Source organism: Schistocerca serialis, chromosome 3, assembly GCF_023864345.2.
Source record: "Schistocerca serialis cubense isolate TAMUIC-IGC-003099 chromosome 3, iqSchSeri2.2, whole genome shotgun sequence".
Lineage (NCBI taxonomy): Eukaryota > Metazoa > Arthropoda > Insecta > Orthoptera > Acrididae > Schistocerca > Schistocerca serialis.
Genome location: NC_064640.1, coordinates 905,274,996 through 905,294,936, shown reverse-complemented (window position 1 = coordinate 905,294,936; position 19,941 = coordinate 905,274,996). Strand labels below are relative to the sequence as shown.

General features: G+C 36.6%; 1 protein-coding gene across 1 annotated transcript in view; it reads right to left on the bottom strand.

Moving 5' to 3' along the window:
* Positions 1-256: 256 nt before the first annotated feature.
* LOC126471160 (MAP kinase-activated protein kinase 2) overlaps positions 257-19,941 on the bottom strand; it is a 105,367-nt gene continuing 85,682 nt past the window's right edge. Inside the window, exons 6-8 of the mRNA XM_050099263.1 lie at positions 13,485-13,560; positions 13,195-13,405; positions 257-1,841 (exon numbers count right to left, since the gene is read on the bottom strand). Coding sequence (XP_049955220.1) covers positions 1,617-1,841; positions 13,195-13,405; positions 13,485-13,560 — 512 coding nt within the window. The 3' untranslated portion in view covers positions 257-1,616. The remainder of the gene's footprint in view (positions 1,842-13,194; positions 13,406-13,484; positions 13,561-19,941) is intronic.

The following is a 19,941-nucleotide window of genomic DNA, read 5'->3' as shown; positions in this document are numbered from 1 at the left end:
CACCACATTAAACTCTTTCCAGTGTCGAGTGTGTGTGTGTGTGTGTGTGTGTGTGTGTGTGTGTGTGTGTGTTGGGGAGGGGGGGGGGGGGAGTAGGGATTGGGAGGAGAAAGATATTTTAAGCCTTATTCTCTAGATTTCTCTGCAAACTTAATAAAATATGGGCTAAAATTACCAAACATAATTCATAACAACAACTTTTAAAAGTAATACTGAAGATACTAAAAACATTTAAATGTATTAAAAAATGGTCACAGAGACTTCAACAATCAACTTGCTTGTTTGTATTGACAAATATTACACAGCATCTTATACATGATACATTTATTAAATGTGAGCCAAATTTTTGCACATGGCTTCTGCAGTCATATATTTTCTATTCTGGATTGCTTATAATATGATCACTTTTCAGATTTAGTAATGTGTGTCATTTCAAAATAATACAAATACTTCATAATACTAATTTCCGACAAAAATACAAAAACAGCATTTATCATACACAAATGGTGCATACAGGTTTTATTCATCTACAAATTTTTGTCTACACAATGCAGCAGTAATATGTTGTCAGTTAACCGGTTGATGTCTTGTCTGCAATCTACTGAAAATTGTTTTTAACAACACAATCAACTCTCCCGTATCAATGGGAGAGAACCATGCTCTAAAGCACTTACAAATGAAAATAAACAACTGAAATATTACTTTGAGCAGGACAAAATGCACTTTTAATTATTTCTTCTATTTTCTGATACTACCTGTTTCATTTACAAATCTTCTGCACATATTTTTCCTAAGAACTATCTGTACAAAGCCATAGGTACACAACTCCAAGGCATGAGCCTAAATCTTCTTTTAACTGGCTTTTTTTAAGGCACGAAAGTGTAACAAAACACAAACAGATTACACATCAAAATGCACAGCACTCAGTTTCCTAAGAATGATATCGCTACCACCCAAATGCGAACCTCATCACTTCATATTGCTTAGGTTATCTCCAATTCTGGTACAACAAATACTGATGATCAAGAACTCAAGTCAGTGTGTATTCATTTATGGGGTCATATTTACATAGCTAAGAATCTAAACATGTCAATCCAACCATAGAAATATTTGTCGATACAGGCAAACTCTTCCTTTGGCTGATGTGGTGATCTTAAGATCTGCATGGAAGTATACTGAGATTTTCTTACAAAACTAAAGTAAATGAAATTCACAGCTGAACGTAAGTGCATAAATACTGTTTTGAAAAATTAAGTAGCTAAAATATACCAACAGTTCAAAGAGGAGATTAAGCACACTGTCAAAAAATTATCAATGATTTACTGTATAGAAACAGTATCATACAAAACTCTCGTTTTCACTGTATTTTTAGCTCAGATGTAAGAATTTGTACTAACAAACTCTGCACTTTCTGTTACTCAAAGTTAATACTCCCCTATGAAATGCCAAAAAAATTAACACACACAGACACACATACAGTTTCACAAATCACTTTACCACAAAACTAAGCCCAGTACAGAGTCTTATATAACCCCCCATCAATGTTCTATTGTGACACACTTCACTTTGTTAACAGCACCATTCAATATAGCAAATATTTCAGACACTGTTCAAAACTATTGCTGGTGAATACCACCAGCATCTCCTGCAACACGTTTACGACGTTTATTGAGAAGAGGGTTGTTCGAATTATCTAAATTTTTTATGTGAACCTGGTCATAGTCAACTCTCATAGTTGCTAATGAGCGTGTCATTTCTTCTTGAACTTCTGGCCAGATATCTTCCCCTTCTCGCAGCATTCTACCAGTATGTAAAGGAGTCTGTGGTACTTCTGTATATTGCTGGAAATTAAAAAAAAAAGTATCACTGGAACAAACTGCGTTAAAACATTTTCCCATAATGGTCACCCTAGATACCCTCTCATCGGAAAGACAAAATGTAATAAATTAGCATTAATAAAAATGAGCATCTTATTATTTGCACAGTATGAACCATTCTTTTTAGATGTAAAGGGAGTCTGTGTGTAAAACCAACATTTTTTAACACATCAATTACAATAAATTCAAACGACAATAGACAATTTACAGGTCATGACAGGATGACAGATTTCACACAAAATTCACAGCAGTAAATCTAAATAACAAGCATGTGATATTTTGGAAACAGTTATTATACACTGATGGAAAAAAGAGTTACAACACCACAGACGAGTTGAGCAAAAGTCGATAGGTATCATCTGAATGATGATGTCTATTCAAATTTCACAACAGTTACATAAAGAGTGTCGCTAGTAGTGTCATAATGAGGACAAAAATCAAATTTGCTTTAAATACACACTGTAATGATTGTGAGTGTTAGTTACCTTTGAGATTGGCTGCATTGAGTTGATGTCAGTCAAGAATGACTTTTACGGCAACATAGGCACCATTACTAACAAAAAAATGGTTCAAATGGCTCTGAGCACTATGGGACTCAACTTCTGAGGTCATTAGTCCCCTAGAACTTAGAACTAGTTAAACCTAACTAACCTAAGGACATCACAAACATCCATGCCCGAGGCAGGATTCAAACCTGCGACCGTAGCGCATTACTAACATCTCACTGAGTTTGAATGAAGTCTTGTAATAGGGTTATGAGAAGCTGGATGTTCCTTCCGTGATACTGCAGAAAGACATGGCAGGAATGTAGCCACTGCACGTGATTGCTGGCAGTGGTGGCCAGAAGACTGTATGGTCACTAGAAGACCAGGCACAAGACAGTCACGTACTACCAAGAGTGAACACCGTCATGTTCAGTGTATGGCTCTGACGCATCATACTGCATCTGCAGCAGCAATCTGAGCAGTAGTTGAAACCACAGTGACACAACAAACTGTTATAAATTGGTTACTTCAAGGATAGCTCCGAGTCAGATGTTCTACAGCATGCATTCCGCTGATCCCAAGCCACCACCATCTGCAACTCTAGTGGTGTCAAGCGAGGACTCATTGGCAGGCAGGGTAAAGGTATGTTGTGTTTTCTGATAAATGCTGGCCTGTCTCAGTGCTAGTGATGGCACTGTGTTGGTTGGGAGAGGGCCAACTGAGGGCTTGCAACCATCTCATCTGTGTGCTAGACACACTCAACTTATACCTGGAGTTATGGTCCGAAGTGCAATTTCATGTGAAAACAGGAGCACTCTCGTGGCTATCTCACGCACCCTATCTGCAAATCTGTAAGTAAATCTAACGATTTGCCTGTTGAGCTGCTATTCATGAACAGCATACATGTTCTACAGAAAGAACATGTTGCCTTGTCCTGCTTGACCACCAGATCAGTCTCCAATCGAGCACATATGGGACATTGGACAACAGCTCCAGTGTCATCCACAAATGGCATTAATCGTCCCTGTATTAACTGACCAAGTGCAACAGGCATGGAACTTCAGCTCACAAACTGACATCCAGCATCTGTACAAAACAATGTGTGCATGTTTGCATGCTTGCATTCAACATTCTGGTAGTTCCACCAGTTATTAATGTACCAGCATTTCACATTTGCAATGGCTTATCTCGCACTTACATTACTCTGGGATCTTGCAATGTTACCCACACAAATGTATTCCCTAAATTTCATTACTCTACATTAATTACTTTATGGTGCTCCATTTTTTTTCCTGTCAGTGTTCTTGTTGTCATTCAAAAAACCAGCTCACCATGTTTTGTTCACAATGCAAAGTGGCAAAACAACCACTAACTTTGACATAATACATTTTATGATGACAGTGAAGACCATTAAAAAAGCTACTAAAGACTCAAATAATAGAAGAAATTTCATCAAAATGCAGTACAATTAATTACTCAACGGTTAAGTCAATTGTGATAGATCAGCGTAATGTGCAACCAGTGGACCGGATAGATGATCCATTAGAGCACCAAAATATCAAACATGCCACACTATCATGAAACACATATGGGAATGGGAAATTCTGCATAGAGAGCAATGATAATTGATTATTCAACACAAAACTCGGTAAAAAAGGTGACAATGTTATAAATGTATCTAGCAATCAAATAAGATCTGTGAACATGGCACAAATTATCCCAAGATGATGGAACACAAACCACCAAAATTTGGTCCAGAGAAACACTAATCACATTATAAGCCCAAATAACTGTTAACAACCAGTGGGAGATATATCAACGCCACACATTTTCACTGTGGTTTCTATCCAATATCAGCATGAAAAAATTCAAGCAAGGGCAACTAAATGGCAAAACCCCAAGCTTGGTCAAGACAAACGTTGGATGGTATTAACTCATAAATCACTCCCATCCAGAAGCAGAAGATGCAGAATTTTACCATGCACAGAGGCATACAAGTCTGGATGTAAATCTTGAGGCAATATTTTGTTTGGAACTGAAAAATCACTATCAATCAAAAAGACAAGAAATAATGACTTTAAAATCACTCTTGCCTAAGACAAGCTAACTGAAGTAAATGATCAAAAATGCTAACACTGTCCAGAACAAAGTGTGCACTGAAATGATAATGAAACACAAAGCTGGGGTAAAAAATGGGAAAGAAGCAAATTACAAATATCTACATACTGAAACAGAAAGCAGGATTAGAAAACACACAGAAAAATGGTGGGATAATCAAAATTTTCCTTCTATTTTTCAATATCTCCATCCTGAACACTTCCATAAAAAGATTCTGTAAAAGTGAATGCAGTGTGAAAACATCCAGGCAAGGTACTGTTTTTGGTCTTATGTGAAGGATTTTGTTGCTTGATCAAAATTTTTTATCTCTAGCTGAAGTTATGCATGAAAAACAAAATCTTATTAAAGAAACCCATATATCTGTTGTTGCTGTCTTTATTTATATGTATTGTATTACCCCTTCAATTTTATTAAGTTTACTTTTTTGAGCAGCTTTATAAACACAACAACAGCAGATAATACTGCCTTACGCACACACTGACAAACATCAATCAATACGCAATGAAAGCATCATATTCATTCCCAGAGGGCAATATATGTATCCTATTACTAAGTCATCTGTTTTATCTCAGGGCAGAATGTAACTGATTGAACTCAATGACACAAAAAACCTAAGCGGGGAGGGAAATTTGTTTGATTTTGTTAATTCATGCTGGAGAAGAGAGATTTACTTTATGAAAGGTGTACTAAAAATGTCTTCTATTGCTAAATGTAAGAGGTAAGAAAAAATTATTGCCAAACATTTGCACTCATCACCATTTGCTGCTGTTGATAGCATTCTCATAATTAATTCTTCAATTAAATGCACTGTACTGCTTTATCTGATACGTCAACTATATCAGCTATTTCATACGATTTTAACTACTGATCATCAAATACTTTACTGCACCTTTCCTCGACTTTTCATCTGTGCTTGCATTTTTGGGAATCCTTCAGACAGTCAAGAGAAGTACAGCTATATCTGAATTCTGTCACTCATCTATTCTTTTCCTGAAATTCATCCCACATCTTCATAGGGTTGGGATGCTAATTTTTGGATCTGGCAATGTTGGTGGTAAAGAATGATTAGATGCCCTTCCTGTCATAACACCTCCCCCCCCCCCCCCTCCAACCACTCCTAGAACAGCATTTGTTTGCATCTAGAGTGGAAGTTTGCAAGCACTTTTCAAATGTTTGTGAATCATATAACTGAGGCAGGGCATGGGACCAGCCCAGTATTCACGAGGGCAGATGTGGGGAAACTACCTAAAAACCACATTCAGTATAGCACACACATCAGTTCTCATCATTAATCTGCCATGTAGATTCCATCTGGGGCCAGAGCACCTCCTGGAAGCGTATGCTAATTTGTGCAGCCATCCGATTGGGTCTCATCATTCATCTGTTAACTGTTTAAATTGGAGCAGCCAATATCTTACAAACCTTCACCGACTTTTGATCTCCCCCCCCCCCCCCCCCCTTTCCCAGTTGCTATAAACCATCCGAAACAAAGAATTTCACAGCGGCATGGTATTAATGTCTATCCACTCAAACAAAACAGAGCCACAGAAATACTTTCAGCTGCTTTGCTGTAAAAGCAAAACTATTTCACAGATAAAATTGAGACTTGACTAACGATACTGTGCAGCCTATACTAGCAAAATGAAAACAAAATTTAATCATTATCAATGCCGTTATTTTTCTGGGCCAAGAACTTCTCATCTTTCCAGCATACTGAAACATACAGACTTTTTGTACTTCACATTTATATTGTTTATCAGCAAAATGGATTATAAAGCAGGGAAGTTATCACATAGGTCAGTGAAGTAACAGTTTTCTTTGTCTTCAGAACCTGCCTCTCCCACGAAAATTACACCACTGATCACAAAAAAGTATCATCCACCTGCTCCAAAATGTACTAATGCAGAACGTACATTAACTTTTTTTAAATGTAGCTCAGAATAGTCTTCACCTATTAGTCTTAAATGAGTAACTGGAGGTAAAGTTATAGAATTTTGATCACTTGACATAACAATCTTTAGGCCTCATACTAAAAATATAGAAATAAAAGTGCTCTGAGAGGCAAATATAAGGTTAAAAATGTTATACATACTAAACCATAAACCTAAAAAAAGCCATACAATTAAAGAGTGTATTTGGTCAGTTCTTAAACTAACAATAAAATAAGGAAAAACGAGCGTGTACTGAGACATCAAGTGTAACATATTAACACCACATTAAATATAAAAATTTTGTGGAAAGTACAAACAAATATTCAGAAAGCTACTGCAATAATATCAATACACATTTAGACCAGGCCAGGCTTGCAAGCACTTCCCCTTCCAACTCTATTCACACAACCTAGTCACAGCCTCACTCCAGCCTATGGTTTGACTGTTTATCAGAAATCAAAGTGCGTTTGTACAATAGTTTCTTGAAAACATAGGGTCTCTTAACATTTAGTCACAGTCAGACTTCACAGAGGCATCGCTGTTTTGTTGGTCTGCTTCTCAGTGATTTATTCAGATTTACTCCCCTTAATATTGGGCTATCAGTTAGGTTATCAGGTCATTATTGTGGCTATTTTTCTATTGAGGTTCTTGAGAATGTCAAGAAGGAAGAATACTGAAAACCGTGTTTTCTATGAGGAGTGGGAGATTATGTACTTTTTGTACATAATTCCTATGAAAAATCCCAATGTTTAATACATAAAAAATGCTTGCGTAAAACCAAAGGCAGTAACTGTGCTTATTTCTCTTCATTCCATGAGGCGACTTACAAGTATCAATCTCATTACGAACAGTGCGCTTTGTAGACAAGTTAAAAAAGAAATCCAATAGTTGCTTGAACAATCGAGTCTTAAAGAAAAAGGCTTTCACTGCACTGCATGAAGCATGCTTAAAACTTGCAAAAGATCGAAAATGCTTCACTAATGGCATACTTGTGAAAGAATGTGCAACAGAAATGGCAAAATCATTTGCTTACAAAGATGCTCTCTAACAACAGCTTTGTCATATAACACTATAAAAAGCAGAATTCTTGATGTGAGCTAGAGCATATAAAATTAAGCTTATCAATTTAATTGGAAACTCAATTATTCTTTGTGTCTGTGCACAAGAGAACTTATCAAAAAGATCTCAGTCAACTACTAATTTTTATTCACATAGTTATGGATAACTTTTCTGTAAATGAGGAGTTACTTGCCTAAGTTCAACTGTTTAGAACAACAGGTTTGGATATTTTTAATGAAATTAAAAGAGTGTTGACAAAATTGGTGGTTTAATTGGTTGGTAGTGAAAATGGCTTCAGTGACAAATTAAGAAAAATGTTTAAAAAAATTACTTTTCACTGCATTATTTTTTTATGAAAACTGTCAAATGATTTCCACAATAAAAGATGTAAATGAAATGACATTATGAATATAACACATGGATGAAAGTGATCACCACATCACTGAAAACTTAATTTTTGGAACAAGCTGACATGAAATACAAAAACCTACTTCTTCATTCCAAAATTCGTTTGTGTGTAGAAAACTGTTAAACTTGTTCTTTTTTTTCGCAAAAGAACTTTTCTTTTGAATAAAGAAGGAAAAAATTGGATTCCATGGAATTTTAAAACAAACTGAAAGATTAACTTTATTATGATTTGAATTGACTTTTGCATGGAAAAGATGCACTGTGATAGTTTGTAGCTGTTAATGGATTACGTTATAAACTTAAGCTGTTTAAACTGCAACCAAACAAGGAAAATTTTTATGTCCCATGTTGCTATGAATTGAACAAGAACACACAGAAGCAAAATTTTCAAGATTAACTTCCATTATTGATGAAGCCTCCAATGAGTTTCATACTTGTTTTTAATATATTAAATCTTTGGAACTAGATATCACTTTCTTTAATAATCTAATGAAAATTAGCAACTTACTGAAGTGTTACAAGTAATCTTCATGAACAACGCTGCAGTTTACAAAAGACCTGTTCATGCTATACAAAACAGATGGCAATGCTTCAATTTTTGAAGTCATGCCATAACATCGGTATCCAAAACTCGCAGAATTTGCACTTAAAATCCTTTTTCAGGTCATCATATCTGGGAAAGTACATTTTCTTCAATGAAGTACTCAGCATAATGCAGTGGCCCATGAGTTGTTTGTACATCAACTTCGTTTTGCTTCCATGCAAATTGAAATCGATATTGCAGAACTTGTACCAGAACCATATTATGTAAATATTTGAATATCTCATTTATGTGCATACAGAAGTTTGAGAGAAATAATGAAATAAAAATAAAAGTTTATGTCTTACAACATTTATCACAGGAATGAAATTTTAACAACAAAATGTTTGAAATAAAATAGTATTACACAAAATATTTTGAGGGTTTCAGCCTTTTAGTATTACTAAAATGTGGGTGCCACTGATTTTAAAAAGTTTCTGGAAGGTGATTCACATTTGTTACATATGTCACTTCATGTATTACAACAAATCACTAAATACTATAAATTTACGTCCACCACAGCTTTTTTTCCTGTCTGTACATGAAGGCTAATCTCAGGAAGCACTACAGGTACTTTATATAGTTTTCACTAATAGGCTGACTGATTCATGAGGAAGGTTTGTGTATATACAGTAAAAACCTGAATTAACAAATCCACTTTTACGGACATTCTGTGTGTTTTGGCATGCAAATACAAACAGCTAAAAGTCCAGCAAAACCTGATGATCATATTCAAAAACAAGAAGGTGTTCTTAAAAGCCAAAGCTGGACCCATAAGGAAAATATTCTTTTAAAATGGTGGCAGCATTCCTATAAGTAGAAATATACTGCAAGAGGAGGCTCGTGAAATCACTTTGAAGATCAGTGTTGAATATTTCAGTACAGTTGATTGCACCATTTTTTAAAAAAATGTCAGTCTGTGTGTAGAAAGTGTGAACTACTGGAAAAACATTACATTGCCATAATTGATACAGGGTACTGAGTCCAAAGATATTTTGAAATCAGATTAAACTAGCATCTTTCGTAATTTACTTCCTCTAAAAATGTATTCCATTAAGGGACATAAATGCCATGGAGGTGAAAGCAGTAAATAAAAAATGACTGCACTGTTATGTGTAAATAGTGATGGAAAACAAAAGCAATGCGCAGATGATGTCAGATTTCTCAAGTGTTTAGGTGACAAGGTAGCTGCAGTAGTGAGGAATACAGTATTTATTATTGACCAATGTTCTGTCTTCCTAAGGAAACATCATTACTGAGAAATTTAAATGTTGTGTTCCTTCCTACAAACTGCAACATCTGGACATAGACATAATACATTCTGTTAAACACAAATATGGGATTGCAGTTATGCAGAAGTCAATTCCAACCCTTGAGAGGCAAGAAGTGATGTGACTCAAGATTCTACAGGCTATGCTCATGTTTGTTGCTGCCTGAAACTGTGTATACAAGAGAATGTTTTAAACTGTTTCACAGAGGTTGTTGGGGTACATCAGTTGCTGCTGAAGACAACACTGTTTCAGAAGAAGGAAGGAGTAGACATTCCTGAAAATGTGACATTCCAGGACAGCATCTTGTGGTGATGATGATGATGATGATGATGATGATGATGCACTGGGTCTGGAGATATGCAGACACACAGACTAACAGACACTGGACATTTGCAGGGAACAACCAGTTCAAAGGAGGATTTACCTGCTCCAGAGTTATGGGTACTCTGACCCTCTCCCACCTTTCGGGCCCCAGACAACAACACTTCTCAACCAGACACTGTTCTAAAACTGCTACAAAAAATTACACGGTGTTGTTTAATGTGAAAAGGGCGAATTGTTCAAATAACAGTCCACAAACAAGAGGAAAGCATTGTTTGGCTCCAGAATATGCTTGAAATAGCAATATATGGATGCATGAAAGTATTGGTACTACAAATTTAAAACAAAACTAACTCCTAGCTCTTGAGATTTAATTTTTTTTTTTTTAATATTGTTTAAACACAAAATTCTTAGGTAGTATAAGTGTATGCAATAATGGTTACATTTAACACTTCGGAAAGTGTTTAATAAATGATACTCTGGGACACTGATTTCACATTAAAAATTAAAACTGTTTTAGCTTCTCAAATTAAATCATAACAGTATTCCACAATGCAGCTACAGAAAACTGCATCCATTTCGAACAGTATATCGTATTTATACAAGAACTGTACATCATTCTCACGATATTAGAAAAAATAATTAAGGAATCTGGCCATTTAGCTGTAGCAATATTTTGTTACCTGTTGATCAAAATCTGAATCTGTATATATTTCAAAAATTTTATTACAATTTTTTTATATCTGCAAATTATTCTACATCGGCACTGATCTTCATTGCATATGAAAGAACAATCACACAACACAAAATAAATATTCCTTTACTTTTCTTAAATTTACTAAAAACATTATTACGTAACAGACAAAACTGTGTCACAGGTTTTCAAGGTGACTTGCATTGCCATTGTTTGCTGATGTTACAACACCAAACATCACTCAAATGTCCTTCCTGTTGCCACAAATTTCAGTTACTCCTAACCTTTTTTCAATTTCCTCTCCAATTACCACGTTTCCTCCCTCTATTCCATCCCATGACATTTTTAATTCTTCATAAGCCACGTTAATAAAATAGCAAGAAATGCTAAACTGTTCAGTATCTTGTCTTCTTGAAATCATGTGGCTAAATGAAAATGGTGACGCAAATACTGATAGTACGATGGTGGCTTCAATATACTGGACCGATAATACAGTACTGTTAACCCAAGGACGTGCTAAAAAGTAATGCCTCTGAATTTTTGATGTGAAAACTCAATGTTTTTACATAAAACAAATCTTGTTAACAATCTACAGCTCTATTCTTCATGTCTACATATTTATTTCTCAATACAGAAACCCTTGCAATGAACGCATTTCTCCCAACGAGAGACCTGTTTTTGGTACAGTCACTGTAGAATGTCTGACTTTGTTGACGAAGCCACAACCTCAAATCTGATTGCGCCACATCATCACTATCAAAGTGAAGTCCTCACGTTTTAGAAACAGCTGAAAATGAAGTGGTGCTGAGGCAGGACAATATGGAGGATGTTCAACAACAATGGACCCATAGCATTGAATTGCTGAATATTTCACATTGTTCATGTGTGGTCTGCCATTGTCATGCTGATGGAGAGGGTGCGCCACACGTGGACAATCTCATCGAATTCAAAACTAGATTACAGCACGCTGTTTCTCACACATTAACATAGTTATGCCACAATTCAGAGTCCTCTAGTAGCAGAGGGCTGCAAATACGTACACATGAATAAAGATGTGGAATGTTGATAATGTTTGTTTTATTTGAAAATCTTTAAGAGTTTTCAAATAAAAAATTCACAGCCATTACTTTTTTGGCAAGCCCTCATAAAGTGTTGAGAAAGATGCCAACACAATGACTTAAAAGTGAGGATTAGCGGACATCACTGGCCTTGTCTCAAGTGACTGGCGACCAGACTACCTGGCAAAGGTGGTGTCCACAAATCTCCAGCAGACCCTACTGTCTATATATCTCCATGTCCACATTTCTCTAGTATCCATTGCACCATGTTTTGCAACTACTGTGCATGGAGCCGATAGCATAATGAACCACTTTTCCTCTTTTAATGTAGATGAATCACTTCTAATTAATATCAATCAATTGGAGCAACAACTTCTGTCAACACAAGATGCTACAAGGACAAAACAATTCTTCTTGATTTCAAAAAACAAAGTATTAAAGGAAGTGTTTTGCGCAAAGTGTGATAATATGTATATGTGTTTCTGTACTTAAATTTATAGCATAGGATTTTGGTAAGTTCACAATTAAATAGCACTTACATCACCTAAACAACTTTTAATTATGTTTCTGGGTTACTCCCATTTACAGAAAGCCCCTGTTTACAGAAAACCTCTGTTTAAGGAAAACACATTTTAGTCCCCAGCGATTCATTAATGGTGGGTTTTATTGTAGTTTATAAATATTTTGTGTAAACTGGCTGACCTATGATGAAATCAAGTCCCCTATCATTCTTTCTATCAGTATGTGCTCAGGAACTACTGCAAAGCTTTTGATACTAACACATCAGCTCATTCACAAGAATGGTTTTTGCAAGTAATTAATTACCACTATGTCAGACAAGTCATTCAGCCTGTGATAATGCTACCCGTATGAAGCTGGAATGGGTAGCTAGTAATTATTATGCGTGATAAATGATTTTATACATAAACTACAATTTTACTGCCAGTTTACCTACAACAAATCTCTCAAATTATATTCAATAAATAAGTTCTTTACCTGTGTCAAGCTACAAAGATGGTGGCAACTAAAATAGATCACTCTCTCTCTGTAGTGAGTCGGATAAGATTTTAATCAGGTGTATTGAAAGTAAACAACACACTACACTATTATAGTTATTGTATATTTTCACTTCTTATGAGCAGTACTTATTTGTTGTAATATTTGAAGTGGTATTATATAACAAATAAATAACACTTCACAAAAATATCTTAAAGTCAGCATTACTCACACTTCAGTATTGTATGAGTGGCAACCTTAATTAAAGTGATAGAGCAAACCCCTCATAACATGTTGCGCAGACAATAAACAATAATAATGACTGAATCAATATTCCTATGTGATTTACTTAAGAAATCCTCGAACTTTATATAACGAATATATAATGATACTCACAGCAATCCATTTATTCTGCATCACTTGATCTATCGTAAGGCGGTGGGTCGGTTCGATACACAGCATACCACGAATAAGATCTTTTGCATCTTGTGAAACATTCTGCCACTCAGGGTTTGGAAAATCATACTGCCCTGTTCGTATACGTTTTTTCATACCTGGTGATATTGCCAGGCCATGGTTACTGTAAAAGGGTGGGAAACCACATAACCTGAAAAGAGAATACCATCAAATCAGAATTCGGAGAAATGCTAACTTCGAAAGGGAACAAATCAAATATGTGTACTTACAGAATATACATTATAACACCCAATGACCAGATGTCACAGCTCTTGTCATACTTTTCTGGTCCAAGTACCTCAGGTGCTGGAATAAAATTTGAAATAAATCATTTTCTACGACATTAGATTTTGAGACTATTTAAATTACATATACATGGTGTTTAAAACAGATATTCCATATTTTTAGAGATGGTAGAATGGACAGAGAAGAAAAAACGTCCCATAAACATGGGCTCTAAAATGCATACTTTAAGACATATGAGCACTTATTCATCTTTGCTACTATTAAACATCTCTTCTACTGCATGCTTTTTGCTGTTACAAATGACATACAAAATGTACTAAGCAAATGAAAGCACATTCCTCATATGTCCACGGATAAAACATGCAGTTAATATCTTTTAATGTTGTTACTGTACACTATATTCACAGTTTTGGCTAACTGCAGTGCATACATTAGTTCTAATGGAACCAGTGTATATTTTCATAACTTTGTGCATTCTGGATATTTTACAGCATACAGGACACAAGCCCTACAGTAGCTACCATTTGTCAGGCCATAACAGAAGGTCATGACTGCCATTTCCTTTGTGCAATAACAGCACTCCATTACGCTGTTGAATGGAAAGATAAAATTAAAAGTAAAAGCATTACACAAACTTATCAAAATGCAAACTGTTCCATTAGCATTAATGTATACACTGCATTTACCCAGAACTGTGGATACAGTTTACAGTGACATCATGAAGAGATGTTAACTGCATGCTGTATCCATGGACAATAGCAGAGGAATGTGTCCTCATTTGTTTACTGCATACAGTTTCACAGTAGTAAAGATGAATAAGTGCTCCTAGCTCTTAGGGGTATGCATTTTAGAGCCCATGTATAATGGACATTTTTGCATTGTTTTGGTCCATGCTACTACCTCTCAAAATACAGAATACTTTTTTAACACCTTCTATATTGGATGAAAGCCATTATTTACATCAATCATTAGTCTGCTGGTTAACATCAATGAGTTCAACAAGCAGGAACATACAACTAGGCTCTGAACACACACTATTGTACAAAACTTACATTATGTTCATTAAGACTGAAAAGATATATAATCTAGATCAACAAGAACAGGCCCGTGTACCCACTGAAATCTAAAATAAAATTGGAAAATTATGAATAATTACCTTAGAAGACATTATAATTAAACATTTTTTATAAATACTTTGCAATGACCAGGAGAAGAATATACGAAATACAAGACCCGAGTTTCTCTCAGCATATGCAGTGTTCCGATATATGCAGTGTTCAAATAACGTACGGGGATACAGCTGGGTGATGTTGGCAAGCATCAATATTTTGACAGGAGCACACACTGCCATTTTCAAAGTAAAACTTGAAAATACTTTGCAAATGGCAGGGTGTGCTCCTGACATAATATCAGCAGTTGTCAACAATGTCATCCAGCTGCATTCCCTTAAGTTATTTGAACATACATGAAATATTTTGGGCAGTTATATCATTCATATTCATTAACAGGGTGTTTCAAAAATGACCGGTATATTTGAAACGGCAATAAAAACAGAACGAGCAGCGATAGAAATACACCGTTTGTTGCAATATGCTTGGGACAACAGTACATTTTCAGGCAGACAAACTTTCGAAATTACAGTAGTTACAATTTTCAACAACAGATGGCGCTGCGGTCTGTGAAACTCTATAGTACGATATTTTACACATATCCACCATGCGTAGCAATAATATGGCGTAGTCTCTGAATGAAATTACCCAAAACCTTTGACAACGTGTCTGGCGGAATGGCTTCACATGCAGATGAGTTGTACTGCTTCAGCTGTTCAATTGTTTCTGGATTCTGGCGGTACACCTGGTCTTTCAAGTGTCCCCACAGAAAGAAGTCACAGGGGTTCATGTCTGGCGAATAGGGAGGCCAATCCACGTCGCCTCCTGTATGTTTCGGATAGCCCAAAGCAATCACACGATCATCGAAATATTCATTCAGGAAATTAAAGACGTCGGCCGTGTGATGTGGCCGGGCACCATCTTGCATAAACCAAGAGGTTTCGCAGTGTCGTCTAAGGCAGTTTGTACCGCCACAAATTCACGAAGAATGTCCAGATAGCGTGATGCAGTAATCGTTTCGGATCTGAAAAATGGGCCAATGATTCCTTTGGAAGAAATGGCGGCCCAGACCAGTACTTTTTGAGGATGCAGGAACGATGGGACTGCAACATGGGGCTTTTCGGTTCCCCATATGTGCCAGTTCTGTTTATTGACAAAGCCGTCCAGGTAAAAATAAGCTTCGTCAGTAAACCAAATGCTGCCCACGTGCATATCGCCGTCATCAATCCTGTGCACTATATCGTTAGCGAATGTCTCTCGTGCAGCAATGGTAGCGGCGCTGAGGGGTTGCCGCGTTTGAATTTTGTGTGGATAGAGGTGTAAACTCTGGCGCATGAGACGATACATGGACGTTGGCGTCATTTGGACCGCAGCTGCAACACGGCGAACGGAAACCCGAGGCCGCTGTTGGATCACCTGCTGCACTGGCTGCGCGTTGCCCTCTGTGGTTGCCGTACGCGGTCGCCCTACCTTTCCAGCACGTTCATCCGTCACGTTCCCAGTCCGTTGAAATTTTTCAAACAGATCCTTTATTGTATCGCTTTTCAGTCCTTTGGTTACATTAAACCTCCATTGAAAACTTCATCTTGTTGCAACAACACTGTGTTCTAGGCGGTGGAATTCCAACACCAGAAAAATCCTCTGTTCTAAGGAATAAACCATGTTGTCTACAGCACACGTGCACGTTGTGAACAGCACACGCTTACAGCAGAAAGACGACGTACAGAATGGCGCACCCACAGACTGCGTTGTCTTCTATATCTTTCACATCACTTGCAGCGCCATCTGTTGTTGAAAATAGTAACTACTGTAATTTCGAAAGTTTGTCCGCCTGAAAATGTACTGTTGTCCCAAGCATATTGCAGCAAACGGTGTATTTCTATCGCTGCTCGTTTAGTTTTTATTGCAGTTTCAAATATACCGGTCATTTTTGAAACACCCTGTACATATATAATACTTTCAAATTGTTAAAATCACGTGTGTTCAACCCACAGGCTGCATGCAGCCCAAAGCAAGTACCAATGTGGCCCAAAACGTGGGCATCTATCCCACAATCGGTAAAAAAATTCTGTTAACGTAAAGTTATGATAAACTGAACAAGTATATTACGTGCAGCCCAAAAATACATGTCTTCTTCCAATGTGACCCAAGTAAGCTAAAATTCTGGACATCCCTGGTTTAAACAAAACCACACTAATAATGATTATTCAATTAAAAATGTTAATGACGTCCTCTGGCTCAGAAACAAACTATTGAAAAAGTAAGGTCATTTATCAATTGGTGTGGAGATGGAAGACAATGTCTTGATACATTACTTTAAGAAGGTGCCAACAATGTAAAGAAGAGAATTAGTCACTATACGGGGCAGTATGTTAATGACAAGTGAGCACTATCAACCTAATTCACAATTTCCAAAGAAACCATTAGAAAAACCATACCCACTAAGGCCATTTTAAATTACTTGCCTTACTAGTTCTGTATAAGCAGTAGGCATAAAAGTTTCAATCATCACCTTGAAAACAAAATTATGTGATTAATGTTTTATTTGTTTGCATGTACATGCCTACAGTCAAGCCCATTGATAAAATGGACTACCACGCATTAACTCAATTTCTGCATTTGAAAGAGAACAATGGAGCACCAATCCATGCTGTGAAAGCAACAATGCACCACCATATGACACAGTGGTTAGGTGGTGCAGACGCTTCCACTGTCATCAAACAAGTTTGAATAATGAAGAACGACAGACCATATCTCTGTGAAGAAATGAGAATTGCAAGAGAAGTGGGTACACTGGTTTCCAAAGAAGGGTGATAGTGAAAACAGTGAAAAATCAGTCATGGGTCAATTTTCAACATTTTGAATATAACAAAGATTGACACCTGCCAATTTCCGCGAATGTACATACCCATTCAAAAAGCCCACCAAATGGAGGCAGCAGCAGGTATGTTATAGCTGGGTCACGCTAATTCAGATTACTTCCTAATCACCATGGAAATGGGCAGGGTGTATTAAGATGACCCTGAGACAAAGGAACAAAGAAAGCAGTGCAATGTGAAAGCTACCTTCACGTGATGACCTTTAAGAAGGTTGGCAAGTCTGTGAAAGACATTTCCTAAAGGAAGGGTGCCCTCAAAAAACAACTCAGCATTTTCAGATCATCTTAAGAGAACCAAGCATAATCAGCATCCTCCACTATGGCCCCAGAGGAAAAAAGCAATCACTTTAGGAGAAATTAGGGATTTCCAAGTTCGTGAGACGGTCTGGAGGACACAGTCTCATTGAGTAGTTGATTACAACAAACTAATTTTTTTTGTGATATTGTGTTATCCATCTTCTTTCCAAAACAAAATCTTCCTGCTGACCCCCTTTTCCTTATAATATTTCCTTATTAAAATCAATTCCTCCTCCCCCCTTTCCTTTCAATGCTTATTGCACCTTTCTTTCCATTCTTCCTTGGTCTAAATTTTCCTCTAACAGCACAACACGTTTCCCTTTCGTTTATTATAACATTACCATCCCTCTTGCATGAGCCTCACACGTCACACTATGTCCACTTCTATAACCCCCCTCCCCCCCCCCCCCCATTTATCCGATTCTTTCATATTAATACATAATTCATTTAGCCTCCTCCCCTTTTTCCTCCTCCTGCCTGCCGCCCCTCCTCCATCTTCCAAATTCCCCTGAACGTCAATTATATTCCCACAGTTCCAGCACTGCCACCTGACTGGCCCTCAGTTCACTGCAGTTCTCATTGTGTGACCTCGCTGCACCACATCTGTATTTACAGTCAACGAGGGCACTGCAGTTCCACCTCAGTTTGATGGTTGTAGATGCATATTTAACACTATACCGGCTCTTCCTTCTGCTATGGTGAGTGAGAGTTTTAATTACATGACAACTCTTTCTCGTTACTATTATATTTTATTCATCTCCCCCCCCCCCCCCCCCCAATTCCATCTCGTTATGCTTAATGTTTTCACTATTTATCTATTTACCTCTTTTTCAGTTTCCCTTGCAGTTCATGACAAGCACGTTTTCCACTGTTTCACAAGACAACCAGCCCTTATACTTAACACTTTCAGTGTTCAATCAAGTAAGTTTTTGAAGCTTTTTTCTTTAATTTACTCACTTTTTAGTTTTAGATCTGCTGCTTGCTACGTTCCCGTGACTGTGTTGTAATTATTTTCTTAATGTTCCAGTCTGATAATGCACTAACCACTTGAAATGTGTAATTGGAATTTATAAAGCAGTTACATAATTACAACATAGATTGTTCAGTGATTTGAACTTTATTTTGTGCTTATTCAGTGGGACTTTTTGATTTGTATCTTGTGAAGCATTCGTCAGTGGAAGTACATTGAAGTTATTTTATTCATCTTCTGATTTTATTTTCTCATGACAAAGGAAAGTTTGGCCTTAACAATCAATTTGTAGCATGCTAAAGAAATTTCAATATTTGCAGTTATTTAAGGGCTGAAAAAATGAAGTGTTAAAGAATGTAATTCAGTTACAATAACGGAGAAGTCAAAATTTTTCATGTTTTACTATGAATACCGACAGGCAGGGAGGCGGGCAGAACAGAAACCTCAGATGGAGATTGCTCCTACTTATACAAACATCTAATCTGTATTACTAAAATGCTACCCAGAACCCAGTACCAGTTGCAGCATTGGGGCAACAAAAATTATAATTTCAATATTTCACTTAATTATTGAATGCATTTAAAACTTTAAAATGCTGTCATAATCTACTTATTAAGAGTTACAAACTTACATTGAAAGTTTAACAGAATGTTACAGATATTACTGTTAGAAACAGTGCATTTGTCTTGAGCTGGCATAACTGACAGTGCAGAAACACAAAGATTTCATTCATCCAGTATTTGCAAATGAGAGTACTTAGCAACTTACAATGAACTTTACATATAATTTACAACTGTTACAAAGCATTTTTCCTCACAGGCACCCCGCTGCCCCCCCACCCCTCCCCCCACAAAACAATGAAAGGGAGAAAGTTTATCGCTTACTACATTTTTGCTGATCATGCAATTAAAATTCTGCATCAGGTATGAAGTTTTAATTTGTTACTTCTTTACTACTAATTCTCTTCTTTGAATAAAGTATCTACATATATCACTAAATATACACTACCCTCCATAAGTTTGGAATCACCTAGTAATTATAAACAGTGGAAAGGAAACACAGTATAAAAATGCATTTTGTTGTTTTCCAAATGTTTATTAAGCACAAATAATACACAGGAAGATGCAACAATTAAATTTTTGATTCCTCAAAATAGTCACCCTTTGCTTTCATCACTGACTTGCACA